At 64.0% G+C, this 13,330-nt stretch overlaps 1 protein-coding gene across 2 annotated transcripts in view; it reads right to left on the bottom strand.

The window, feature by feature from the left end:
* The window catches only part of SEZ6L (seizure related 6 homolog like), a 40,259-nt gene that overhangs the window by 4,015 nt on the left and 22,914 nt on the right, over positions 1–13,330 (bottom strand). For both annotated transcript variants that reach the window (XM_040577184.1, XM_040577183.1), the window contains exons 2-12: positions 12,438–13,124; positions 12,022–12,155; positions 7,428–7,620; positions 6,794–6,979; positions 6,482–6,647; positions 5,423–5,589; positions 4,296–4,490; positions 4,076–4,214; positions 1,599–1,795; positions 460–654; positions 32–223 (exon numbers count right to left, since the gene is read on the bottom strand). In XM_040577184.1, coding sequence (XP_040433118.1) covers positions 32–223; positions 460–654; positions 1,599–1,795; positions 4,076–4,214; positions 4,296–4,490; positions 5,423–5,589; positions 6,482–6,647; positions 6,794–6,979; positions 7,428–7,620; positions 12,022–12,155; positions 12,438–13,124 — 2,451 coding nt within the window. The remainder of the gene's footprint in view (positions 1–31; positions 224–459; positions 655–1,598; positions 1,796–4,075; positions 4,215–4,295; positions 4,491–5,422; positions 5,590–6,481; positions 6,648–6,793; positions 6,980–7,427; positions 7,621–12,021; positions 12,156–12,437; positions 13,125–13,330) is intronic.

Here is a 13,330-nt window from a genome sequence, read left to right as displayed (position 1 = left end):
AGGAGAAGCTGCCCCACCGCAGCGGACTTACAGACACAGTGCGGGAGCCGCGAGGTCCAGATGGGCGTCCCCGTCTCGCGGCTGTAGCAGGTCAGCAGCGAGCTGCCCTCCAGCACGAAGCCGGGGTTGCAGGTGTACTGGATGGTGGTCCCCACCAGCAGCACCGGGTCGGAGATGAGGCGGGTCGAGTGCTCCACCTCCCCCGGGTCCGTGCAGTACATAACTGGGGAAAAGAGGCCGTCTGGGTCATGAGCTCGGGGCTGCGACCCGGCAGCCACTGTGAAGGGGATGTGGTGTTGGTCCTGGGGACGTGGTGTGGGTCCTGGGGACGTGGTGTGGGTCCTGGGGACGTGGTGAGGGTCCTGGGAATGCGGTGGGGGTCCTGTGGGCATGGTCGGGACAGCCAGCACATTGCTCAGGGCCGGCGGAGCAGGGCAGGGCAGTGCAAGGGGCACTTACTCTTTTCGCAGAAGGGGGGGTCGCTGCTCCAGCTGAGGTCCCACTGGCAGGTGAGGGTGTCGCTCCCCACGATGTCGTACCCCGGGTCACACTGGTAGGTGATCTTGGCCCCTCGCACCAGCTCCGTGTGCGACGTGGTCTTCCAGCCGTTCTGGATCTCGGGCAGGTCGGAGCAGGAGTCGTTGCGGGACACCTCTGCAGGCAGACGGAGGTGCTGGCTGCCACCCCCGGAGCTGCTGCCCAGGGACACGCGGCTCCTCGCTGCCGCGCATCCCTCCCTACAGCTCTGCGGCCCCGTGCACTGCAAGCAGCCCAGCCGGCAGCCCAGGCTGCGCGGGGTATCCTCTGGGCAGGGGGAAGGGGCAGCCGGGGGGGGTCTTTGAGTCTCCCCGGCCTCTGACCCTCAAGTCAGGCCAGGGCTGTGCTGATGAAGGCGGTGCCTTCCCTGGGGTCTGTATGAAAAGAGCAACCTGGGAACGCCAGGCTCTGTTCTGACTGCAGGTGCATGAAACCAGCGGTGCAGCTCCTGCTGGTGAGCTGGGCTGCTCCGGCGAGGGTCTCCTGCAGGCAGAGCCTGGCCGAGCGCTGCAGCAGGGACCCGGGGCCGTGCAGGTGATGTGCACTGCAGCTCGCTCTGCTTGCTCTAACTGGGGCTGTCGGCAGCAGAAAGGGAACGTGCTTGGAAGAAGCCTGCCGGGGGAAGACAGGCGGGCAGGGAGGCAGGCAGCGAGACTGCAGGCAGCCGGGGCAGGAGAGCCCTTCCAGTCCTTGTCCCTTCCTTGGGCACCCGCTCTGGCAGATGTGGCTGTGCCAAAGGACGATGTGAACAGACGTCTCCAGGTGTCGTGCAAGCCGTGGCCAGAGCAAGGAGGTGGGGACGTCTGGAGCCCACATGGGGACCGGCTTTAGTGACCTCCCCTGGACTGTGCTTCACTGCAGTGCCTCGGTGCCATCGGCTCTGTGCCCGACAGAGTGTGTGTGTGTGCAGGAGTCCTGCACCCCGATTCCCTGCAGTTTTTCTCTCCCTGTTCTGCTCTGCAGTTGCACTGGGCCCAAAATGCCACTGCCCTCTTGCAGAACCAGCCTGGAGCAGCTGCACGTTGTGGTGCCCTGTGCCCACCGCCCCCCTCACCCCCTACCTATGTAGTTCATGATGAATCCTTGCCCCTTCCCGAAGATGAGCCCAGCGGGGTCCGAGTGGAACTGGATGGTGAGGTCGGGGCTGGACGAGTAGAGCTTCTGGGGGCCGCTGCTGCCGACGTACTGCCCCAGGATGCGGGCGGTGAGCTCGTCCCCGTCGTAAATGGTGAGGATGTCGCTGTTGGTGAGGTTCAGGCTGGAAAGCAGAGCTCGGTCAGCTTGGGCAGGCGGTCAGCCGCACGCAGTGCTGCGGGACCGAGGGGCAGCGAGGTGACCTGCTGCCCCAGCGCCACCCACACCCCTTCCTAGGGCTCGGCCCTAGGGCTGCCTGTCCCCAGGGGGTCAGCACCCCTGCTCCTCCAGCGGCAGCCCCGCCGCCAGCCCCGGCCCCAGCTCCCTGCTGCTGGTGCTGAGGAGGGTCCGAGCATCCAGCATCTCAGCATCCCTGGGCCAGCATCCCCAGGGGAGGGGCACCGGCTCCGTGGGGCTGGGGGGACCCCCGCCGTGCCCCAGCCGCAGCAGGGAGCGGTGCGGGGCCGCCCATGGAGCGGCGGGGCTGGGGGTGGCGGGGAGGGCACGGGGGGAGGACAGGGAGGGAGAGAAGGCAGGGAGAGAAGGCAGGGAGGGCACAGAGCGAGGGCAGGGAGGGAGGACATGCAGGCAGCAAGCCCTGCTCCTGAGCCAGCAGCGCAGCGCCGGCCGCATCCCCTGTCCACCCCCCTTGCAGCAGGGATGGGGCTGTCCCCAGCTGCCCCCCAAGCAGGAGGGGACAAGGGGCACTGGGGACAAAAGGCACTGGCTGGGACAGAAGGGCTCTCGCCTCTCTCCCCAGCAAAGGGCACACGAGTCCCCTGCTCCTTGCCGTCCTGCCCCGTCCTGCCGGCCAGCAGGGCTCACCAGCACCGGGAGCGCACCCAGCGCCCAGCTCACGGAGGGACAGAGGCTGGGACACCACGTCCTCCCCTTCCCCGTGGGCAGGGCACAGCACCAGGGTGCTCCGGCCCCGCAGGAGACGTCTCCGCCAGGTTTGAGGCTGAAGCAACCTCCCCTGCTAAGCCCAGGCTCCTGCCCATGGATGTCCTGTGCAATGGCCCAAGCAAGCATCCTCGTAGCACCCTGGGGCCAGAGCTGGTGCTGCCTTTGCCCAGCCCCGTGCAGGATGGTGCTGGGGTGCTGCAGCCAGGCTCCCGGCAGGATCCGGCCACCTGCATCCGCTCGGTACCCATGGGCCCGGGACATGTTCGGTCACCGCAGGACCCCTGCCCTGCACATCCGTCCGTCTAATTCGGCCTTGTTTGGAGACGCCTGAGCTGATCCCCAAACATTTTATTAAGAATGTTCTTGGAAGGCGCCCAGTTAATCCCCATGGCAAGCTGACATTTGTAGTAAATCTCTGCTTTCTGTCAAACATGATTTTCTCGGTGACATTTATGTTTGATGACTTCAAATCGCCTGGCCTCCAGTTCTGCTCAGCCCAAGCGCCCACAAATCCGGAAGAGCTGCGCTGGGAGCTCTGACTTGTGATTTTTACAGAAAGCCTTAAAACCTTTACGACTCTAAGCCCATACTTGAAAAAACGCCCTCCCTCTTGAAAACCCAGAATAGCACTGGAGGAGATTCCCTTTGCATGGCAGCCTTATCACGCCAAAGGCTCCCCCCCGCTGCCAAAACCCACTGCCCTCCGAGCACCCAGAGGTGCGGTGAGGACGCGGTGCCTGCCCCCGCCCGGGCAGAGGTGGCCAGGGGCTGCCCCAACACGAGGAGCTCCTGAGCAGCACGGGTGGGCAGGTAGTCAGAGGGGAACTGGTGCGTTTGGTGAAGCGATGCAGGTCTCACAGGAGCAAGAAGGCAGCACAGAGGAGCCGGGCAGAGCCTCGCCTGCCTCCTCACCCCCCCGTTTGCCTCCCCGCGCCGCCTGCATCACATCAGCCCAGGCACCCAGCTGAGGTTTCCTCCTCGTGGATCTCCCTAGGCTTTTCCAGCCCCGGATGAACCAGCTCACGATGAGGCTGTGCTTTGCTCTGAGCCGCGCGTGGCTGCGTCCTGCTGTGGCGCTGCTCCCGCCGGCTTTGCTGGGGAGAGGCCCAGGAGCCATCTCAGGAGCAATTAACTATGGATGGATGCTGCGAGGCGATGGGTGCTGCGAGGCAATGGATACTGCAATGTGATGGATGCTGCAAGGCGATGGGTGCTGCAATGTGATGGGTGCTGCAAGGCGATGGGTGCTGCAACGCGATGGGTGCTGCAAGGTAATGGAAGCTGCAAGGCAATGGAAGCTGCAACAGCACTTTGACTTTCTGGAGCAGCACTTGGTGCCTCCCTCTGGGTGCTGAGCACACTGCAGGGGATTAGAGAAGCACCGAGGGGGGAGAACAGAAGCAGAGCTGGCCCCTGGGCAGGGGGATGCTGCAGCGGAGCGGGCTGGGCCGGGCAGTGGCAGGGCAGGGCCATGCAGCGGTGCCCAGGAACTACTCACAGCTGGATGTCCAGGAACAGCCGCTTCTCCTCGCCCACGTGCACCCTCCAGATGCAGTCCTCTCCCTCTGCGTAGGGCTCCGGCCAGTTGGGGGACAGGATCACCCCGGCCACGGCCGTCAGCTCCCCCCCGCACATGGCTGCAGGAGAGGCAGGCAGGGTCAGACGGTGCCCGTGCCATCGGTGCAGGGCCCGGCGTCGCCCCGTGGCAGGGCACTCACCGCGGCACAGCGGCTCCGTGTCGTTCCAGTAGGGGTCCCGCATGTTGACACACTCGATGACGGCGGGGCCCTGCTCCAGGGAGTGCCCGGGGTCGCACGTGAACTCCACGGTGGTGCCCAGGTTGTAGGTGGGGTCGGAGGTGGTGAAGTTCCCGTTCTGAATGTAGGGCTCGTAGCAGTGGCCCCGCTCGAAGGCTGTGAGAGAAACCCCCGGTAGTGGTGCGGGCACGGAGCTGGCTGGGGACGGCGCTGCCTCCCAGCTCCTCGACCCTCCCTGCTCCCAGCTTCGGGGGTGGTGGAGGAGCCCCAGGGCTCTGCCAGAAACCTGTCCCTCTGTCCCCACCATGCACAGCCACGCTGCCACACGAATGCCTCTTCCAAGTTGTACTTTAGGATTAACAATCGCTTATCTGTCCTGAGCCACGCAGGCTTAACCAAACCCCGCTTCTTCCTTTGGGAAGGAGTGAGGGCGCTGGGTCCTACCCCCCTGAAGCCGAGAGTGCTGTGGGTGGCAGGCACGAGGGGGCCAGCATGGTTTGATGGTTTGCCAGAAGGTTTTGGAAGTGTAAAAATATAGCTGTTGACTCTGGGCACAGATTATTACACTTCAGAAATGTGGGACTTAAATAACAGGCAGGCAACTCAACCAGCACGAGGAAAGAATTTTGCAGGAACCATCACAACAGCTTTTGACACCCAGCGTGATGGATGCGGTGACCAAGGGAGGGCAGGCGACGTGCACAGGGCAGGGGTCAGGACAAGCCCGGCCCTGCGTGGCACCGAGGGACGGGGGCAGACGGGGCCTTTGGCCGTGGGGGCTGCGCACCTCCCACAGCCTGCTGGCATTTTCGGGTCGGGTTCGGAGGAGCCCTGTGCCAGGCACACAGACACCTCCCACAGGCACTACGCTTACCAACACGGCCCTCTGTTGGAGCAAACGGGATTTCACTATTCCTGTTTCTTGCTAGGGAAACACATTCCCCAAAGCTGCCGCAGCCCCAGGAGGTTTGGAGAGCCCTGCGTGCCCAGCACCACGGGGACGGCAGCGCACGGAGCATGGGGGCTGGGACCCCTCCTGCAGCCCCCACCGCCCGCTGCCCTCGGGTCTGCCGCGACGGGGGGGTCACCTTCGAAGCGGATGTTGAAGGCGGTGGCGGCGGCGGGCTCCTCGGCGAGGAAGTCGATCCGGATGGAGGAGCCGTCGCTGATCACCCCTTCGAAGGGCACGCTGTCGGCTCGCAGGGAGTCGTAGAGCACGGCGGAGCGGTTGGAGTCCCCGCTGTACACCACCATCCTGCACCGGGGCACACGGTGCGTTACAGGGGGAGCTCTGCCAGGTCCCTGCGGGGACAGCACCACTTCCCTGGCCAGCCCCGGACCTGGCTCCCGGCCCCTGGGACCCGCTCCCAGGGAGGGAGGCACTGGGGGACGCGGTGCCTGCTGGGGATGGGGACACACGGGGCTGCAGGGGACCCAGCCCTTCCTCCTCGCACCAGCGCCTGCTCCCCGGTGCGCCCAGAACACGGCATTTTAAAGAAATCAGGCAAACGGAACTTCACCAACCAGAAAAGTCTCTTTTACTGTGCCATAAACAGGAGCTTTATCCTTTGGCTTTCCTACAAGCCATAAACCTGCTTTACTGCCTGTTGCCAGACCAGATTCTAACGCTCTTTAAACACAAGCATCAGTGCCATAAGCGTGTGCTTTCTGTTACGGATGCTGACGGCCCGGGACCTGCAGCTTCTTGTGCCCTGGTGAAGAGCAGTGCTGGGCACGGGGTGGTCGGGGGGAGGAGAGGACGAGCGTGACCCAGCACGCTGCAGCACCCTGCACGTGGCGAGGGCAGGGCACCTGCATGACCCCCCAGCACCAGGAGCACGTCCTCAGGACAGCAAGCAGCCCTTTTTGCTCAGAGACCTTGCCTCCTGAGTGCTTGAATGCCTCAGCCAGAGACCTCCTCTCCTGCACCGGGACCTTCCTCTGCCCCTTCCTCACCAGGTCTCCTCCCGGCGCTGCCCCCGGGACACCCACAGCCCTGGCACCAGGAGGGCAGGAGGTGGGGCTGAGCCCAGCCGGGGCTTCCAAGCTTTGGTGATACTTGGGCAGCCCCCAAAAAACACTCTGCTCCTCACCCTGAGCGGAACAAAGCTCGGCGCAGACCCCGCCGCGGGCTCCCAGCACCTCACCTGTCCTTCTCGGTCAGCAGCAGCTTCTCGAAGTGCAGGTGCAGCTTCTGGCCCGGGGGGGCCCCGATGGTCCACACGCAGTACATGCTGCTCGACTGGTTGCCCGTGTAGCTGGGCGAGAGGACGCGGCCGATGGTGGCGTTGTGCACGGTGCCGCCGCAGGGCGCTGCCAATGCAGAGCACGGGCGAGGTGAGGGCAGGGGCACGGGGCCGTGCGCTTATTTATGGGGGGGCTTCTGCACCGCAGAGGGGGGAGACGCCCCGCTGAGCTCAGCGGGGAGCCGACACCCCCCCAGCCAGCAAGGCTCGCACCTGAGCAGATCGGTTCTGGGCTGCTCCAGTGAGGCCGAGAGGCGTTGATGCACGTGAGCACCTTGGGGCCCTGCAGCTCGTAGCCCAGGTGGCAGTGAAAGTGGGCGATCCCCCCCGAGTGCAGGTCCATGACGGTGACCTCTCCGAAGTCGGGTCTCCGTGGAAAGCTGCAGCTCAGCATGAACACTGGAACGACACCGCACGGCTCGAGGCTGGGCTGCTCCGAGGCACCCCGTGGCCGGGGCTGAGCACCGAGGGCGTGCTGGATGCGCCCACGGTGCCACGGGCAGCACCCGCTGCAGGGCCGGCTGCACCCCGCCGCTGCTTTTGCACCTGTTACTGCTTTTGGGCAGACCCAGTTTCTATTTTAGAATAAATTTGCTTGAACACATGCATTTTTTATGGCTTCTCAAGGAAAAAATAGACATTTAGTCAGAGTCTGTGCAGCAAGAGCTGCCGAATGGGGACAGCAATGGGGCGAGGAGCACAACCACCACAGTGCATGTCACACCCTCTGCTCCAGGGCACCACGGAGGCTGCTGCTCGCTCCTGCCCTGGCTGGTGCACGGCCTCGGGGTCAGAGCCCAGCACGTTCCCACCCCGCGGGGCCGAGGAGCCGGCGGGGGGCACCTACCCTGGTAGTGGAGCTGGAAGGTGCCCACCGCCTCGTCCTGGAAGGTGCGGAAGTAGACGGAGATGGTGTTGGTGGGGCTGCGGATCACCTGGCCCTCCACCAGCAGCGTCTGGTTGGCCAGCACCACCAGGCTGTCGTCGTCCACGCCGCGGATGGAGAGCACCTCGCCGTCCGACAGGTTCACGCTCTTCACCTGGTGGGAGCAGAGAGCTGTGAGGCTGTGGGGGCGAAGGCGGCCGTCCCGGGGGGCCGGGAGCACGGCCACGTCCCAGCCCCAGGCGCACACAGCTCCCGCGTGTCGTGCTTGCTTGATATGCTTTTTGAGGTCGGGTGCACTTGTGCAGCACAAGTGCCACCAGAGCAGGGCTCTTCTGTCAGGCCCGGGGCTTGCCTGCACTCACACCAGGAACCCTCCCCGGGGTCCCGCACCCAGAGCGGGTGGGGAGTCACAGCAAACATGCCTAATGAGCAGTCCCAAAAGGCTTTAATTATTATTTGGAAAAAGCTGAAGAAGTAACCCCACATTTGCATTTCACGTCCATTTAGCTTAATAAATGGGCTCATATTTCAGCAGAAAGATGCTCATCAGATCATTTGTTTCCTTAAGTGTGCGAGGACCAGGGCTCTATATTTAGCGCACACCGCAGCCTCAGCCTGTAATTGCACACCCTCCCGGCGATGTTGTGACTGGAAGGGTTTGTTGCTGTTGTCACCAGCGTGCCCGTCTCCCCACCCCGCTGCACGCAGCGCAGATGTGCGGCTGCCACGCGAGCACGGCGCCAGGGCGCTTTGGCGGCGCGTGGCAGGAGCTGCGTGGAGCCGTCCCGTGTGCAGCCCCCTCTGATCTGCGGGCAGAAGCAAGGCTTCCCCGGGAGGAACGGCACCGAGTCTGCCACGCTGCTCCCTCCCTGCCCCTGAGCACTACACGGTGCCAGGAACAGCCCCGGCGTCACCTCGTTGCCTTTGCTGGAGTTGGTGCTGCAGGACAAGGCTGAGCAGGGGCAGAGCCAGCCCGGGTCCAGCCTGGGCCATGCTTCTAACCCAGGAGCTGCCTTTGCCCTATTTTGCAGCGGAGAGCCTCTGGTGCAGGCAGAATACTTGCCCCGGCAGAGGAGGGCAGCCCCGGACCCGACAGCCGCACACGAGTTCCTCGCCTCCAGGTTTTGTGCTGGGAGCGTGGCTTGCCTGGCACGCCGTGCGCACGCATCACACCTGGCTCAGATGTGCTCACTAACAAGTGGGGTGAATTATCCATCGCCGGGGATGAGTTATTTGGAGTTTGGGATCCAAGAGCAGCTAAGTGGCTACGCGCCGCGCTAATGACTTCCCTCCAGCTCTCGCTGGGGCAGTTTTGCTTCCTGAGCCTGGTCTGAATCACCGCTCAGCCGTTTCCAGGGTTTCTAACACATTTTGTTCTGAAATCAAAGACAAACCTGTTCCCCAGCTAGCTTCCTCCGGTACGACTGGCATCAAACAGGCTGCCTAGCTCCAAGCCGCTCCAGCACATCAGGAAGCGGACACTGAGGGGTGCCACCAGAGCACAGCAGCTGAGGGCACCCAGGCAGCTCGGCTCTGCCACCACCTCCTTGCCTCCCTCAACCAGCTCTGCCCTTGGGGAGGGGGGACATTGGGCAGACGGAGCCCAGAGGAGCGGAGGAAGGCGCAGCATTCCCCTGGAGCCGCGGTGTCCCCAGCCCCTTCGCGGGTGCCACGGGGCGCAGGCACCGCTCTGCCACCCGCTCAGCCCCGCTCAGCCAGGCCGGGGCGTGGGGACGTCACGGAGAGCGAGGTGGCAGTGCCAGGTCACGGGCACCCCCAGGGGACCCCTTCCTTTCCGGAGCAGCTGGCAGCTCCAGACGAAGGCGGTGGCCGCGCGCCAGGGACCGTCAGCCGCTGCGAAAGGCTCCATATGCGCCGCTTCCTGCCGGGGCTGCGGAGGACAAGTTCCTGCTCTGATCGGAGACGGAACCTGTGTCAGCTCCTAAAAAGTCTGCTGGGAAGCCAGGAGGGATCCTTAACTCAGACTGGCAGGCTTGCTCACCCACTAGAAAATCTCTTTAGGGAAATTCTATTTCCTGCCAAGAAAATTCAAGATTTAAATAAATAAATAAATAAATACAATTTCACAAAATATTCTTGGAGCTGGCGGCTCTGCCACTCGAGCTGCTGCAGGGCCCTGGCCTGGGCAGGGATGGAGCTCGGCTGGGCCCTGCAGGATGCTGTGAGCACCAGTGCAGCGCAGGGATGCTGGCGGTGCTGGGGACGCTGCCTGCAACGGCCCTGGCAGCCCCAGCACTGCGCTGACGCCCCACGGGACAGCCAGGCTTTGTGCCCGCTCGTCACCAGAGGCAGATCTCACCCGTACTCCGGAGGGTTCAGGATCTGCCCTCAGGGAAGCAGAGGGGCCTCGTGCACTGCTCCCAGTGCAGCCGAGGAGCAGCCCAGGGTCGTTCCCAGCCTGCCTCCGCACAGGGCTGCGATGCTGCAGCTGCTTGCACCAGCACCAGGCTCTCCTGTGACATTCCTGCGGGGCCAGCGCCTTGCAGGGCTTTTCTTCCCTCCCAGGGATGCCTTTAACAAGACACACAGAGGTAACAGGCAGCACCCACCCCGGGTGCTCAGCCCCCTCTGTGCTGAGTCCTGGGCAGATCTTGCCCCACGCTCCCCCGGGAGCCCCGCGGCTCCCTGCTGCCCCACTCCGGGCAGGAGAGCCCTGCCCCACGCCTCCCGCCCTGCACGGCCTCCCCTGCTCATCTCCACTGCAGGGGCTGGGAATTAAATCAAAATCATTTAAACATTAACCAATTATCCCCGGCACTGTGAGGCAGCCGAGGAAGTTGCACCGTGTTACTTCAGCACCTGCCCGATGTAATTAGCCTCGGAGCCGCTGAAGCTCGCGGTACTTGGACGTGTAAAGAACCGAAAAGTGATGCAGGAGTCCATCAGTGCCAGGCGAGGCACAGGCAGCACCAGGGATGTGGGGGCTGTCTCTGCCGGTGCTGCCCTCCAGCTAGGGATGGGCAGTGGTGCCGACTGCCCTCCAGCCCCTCCGGCCCACCCTTCTAGTGGGAAATAAGGCGTAATTAGGACCACCGACTGCCAGCATGCCCACACTAATTACTCCCCAAAGTGCAAGCAGGAGAGGGGCACAGAGCGAGTCCATCACCCCTGGTACCAGGCAGGAAACTGAGGCAGGGTGTAGGGGTTGTCCCCGGCCCCATCCCCTGCCGTTACCAGCACCGGCACAGCCTGAGCACGGCGTGGGCAGGGCCCGCTCCAGGCAGGCTGTGCCCAGGCAGTGCAGTCCCGCTTCCGTGATTTCATTTGTCTGGAAGCCTCAGAAGCAGCAGCAAAACAAAATGCGAGGCTCGGGGGGTGGGGAGGCTAATTTTACGCTCCATTAAAATCTCAGCTTACAACGGGAGCAAGGTCAGGAGCGGTGTCACCCGATGGGTTATGGACAGCAGCGAGTTTACAGCGGCGCAAGCTGTCCCTAGCACCCTGAGGATTTGGGGAGGCAGGGTTACTGCCACGGGGAAGTGGCTGAGACATGCGCAAATGGCAGTGCGTGGCCCCGTGCCACCACCATCGCTGCGCCGTGCTGCTGGGACCCGGGTAATGTCCCCGCTGCGGCTCGACCCGCGGCCACGGCCGCACCACGAGGTCAGCCCCTCGCGTGTGCCAGCCGAGGGGACGGCACGGACCAGCTCGCTGGAACTGCCGCTCTTTTTAATGCCCCTGCTTGGCTACACAGATTAAAAGTTAATGCATTTTAATTGGATACAAATTGTGACATGGGGAGAACACAGGAACAACAAAAGACGGCAGAGCAGAGCACAGAGCCTGAACCGACAGTGTCTGAAACGTGCCGAGGGTGCTTGGCGGCTTCCCCTGCCCCTCCGCGCTGCTCCCCAGCACCCCCCCAGCCTTCACCAGGCTTTAAAGCATTTGCACAGTGCCTGCTGGGGGGGCCCTTGCTTATGGTGTGCCGCAGCCTGCCCTTGCTGCGTATTCTGCACTCCCCTGAAAACCAGCCCGTAGCATTTACAGACCCCTTCCCACGTAAACATAGCTCTGGTTCCCCAGCTCAGCACGCAGTTTGCACGGTGTGCAACGCCTGCTCGCATGGTGTGCAATGCCCATTTGCATGGTGTGCGATGCCTGCTTGCACACGTGGTTTCGCTGCCAGCCATCGGGCACGTGGCCCCGCACCAGGGCAGGAGTTTCTCAAAGCCTGCCCAAGCAATGCTGGCTGGGGAGGGGACGTGTCGGCCGCGCTGCTTCGCCCCTTCCCACGAGGGCTGAGCGTCTCTTTTGCAAATCGCCTGGCAGCACCTCATTGCTAAATTAATTGTATGGCATTTTAGCGCTTTGATCATAGCTGACGTTCAGGATGTACCAGTTCCCTCGTACAGTTTATTTATTACACAGCCTAAGAAAACTATCTATTTTTTTCTCCAGGACGGACACTTTTAGCAAGCGCAGGAGCCCAGGGTGGCTGTGCCTGGTCCTGCCCACAGCCCGCTGAGCCTTTGCTGCCGTGGTGCAGGGGGGCGGAGCCGTGGTGACCCCCTCCCCCCGACGCACTTCTCACCTGCAGCTCCACGCCGTAGCCCGTGTAGACGGTGACATTGTAGGTGCACTCCAGGTAGCTGTGCAGGGGCAGCGGGGGGTAGTCGGTGGAGTCGATGTAGCCCTCGGGGTCGTAGAAGCTCACGCTGCAGCGGACTGGGGGGGGGACGCACGTCAGACACTGCCCTGGGGGCCAGGCTGGCCCCGCCAGCAGCATGCACCCACCCCACCTCTTCTTGAGTGGAAAACCACTGCTAAGGAAGCAACCCTTCTCACCGGAGGTGCTCAGGCACCTCTGCAGGGCAGCTTTTGGGGAAACCCACGCCCCCGAAGCGCAGAAGGTTCCAGGTGTCCCCAGGACCCCAGCGGGCAGAGCTGCCCCCCGCCGCTGCTGGAACCCCCCCGGACCCCCGGCACAGCTTCCCCGTGCCAGCTTACCCGGGGTGGGCTCCGTGGTTATGACGGTGGTGGTGATGATGGTGGAGGTGGTGGTTTCTTGGCTCTCCTCCAGCGTGGAGCCGTTCCCCTCGCTCTCCGCGCTGTCCGTGCGGTTAACAGCAGCCCCCGTGGGAGCCGCGGTCGGGGCCGTGCTGGCATCACCGGGGCCGCTGGGGAAGGGACGAGCGGCCGCCGGCGGCAGGGTGGACGGGGAGATCTGCAGCACGGGGCGGCTGGTCGGGTCCCGGCCCCCCCAGGGCAGCTCGGGAGGGCTCGGCCTCGGTGTGTCCCCCCCAGCCGCTGCCTCTGCCGGCACGGGCGGCTCCTGGGAGGAGACGGGGAGCCTGGAGCCTGGCACGCTCACAGCCTTGGGGGGCCCCGGCAGGGTGGGCTTGGGCTTCAGGTGCTTCCTGGCTGCGTTCGCTTGCTTTGGAGCCGGCAGCTTTTTCTTGACGGCTTGTTTTGCATCAGCCCCAGGGGCGGCAGCGGGTGCCGGGGGGACGTGGCTCCGCGTGGGCAGCGTGGGTCCCTCTGCCGCCGGCTCAGCGCCGTCCTCCGCCGGGGGCAGCAGGTTGAGGGCTGCGCCGTGCCCCGGCCCCCCGGCGCTGCCCACCGCCTCGTCCGCCGGCTGCTCCGCGCCCGAGGGGTCAGGGCTCGCGGGGAGCAGCGCTGCCTCCGGCCTGCCGTCTGCAAAAGAGGGGGGGAAAAGTGGGAATTCGGCAATTCTGGGCACGAAATTACAGCTGTGCCCGCGGCACAAAATCAGCCCCCCAGAGAGCGGCGGCTGATTGAAAGCCCGCTGCTCTCCCAGACGTGCTTATTCCGGGGAAGCAGTAATGAACCTGTGCTGATTCCCTGAAAGTTGGCTTTCTGCTGGGACTCGGTGGCCTTAT

The sequence above is a fragment of the Cygnus olor genome, chromosome 17 (genome assembly GCF_009769625.2).
Source record: "Cygnus olor isolate bCygOlo1 chromosome 17, bCygOlo1.pri.v2, whole genome shotgun sequence".
Classification (NCBI taxonomy): domain Eukaryota; kingdom Metazoa; phylum Chordata; class Aves; order Anseriformes; family Anatidae; genus Cygnus; species Cygnus olor.
This window is presented reverse-complemented; position numbering and strand designations above follow the sequence as displayed.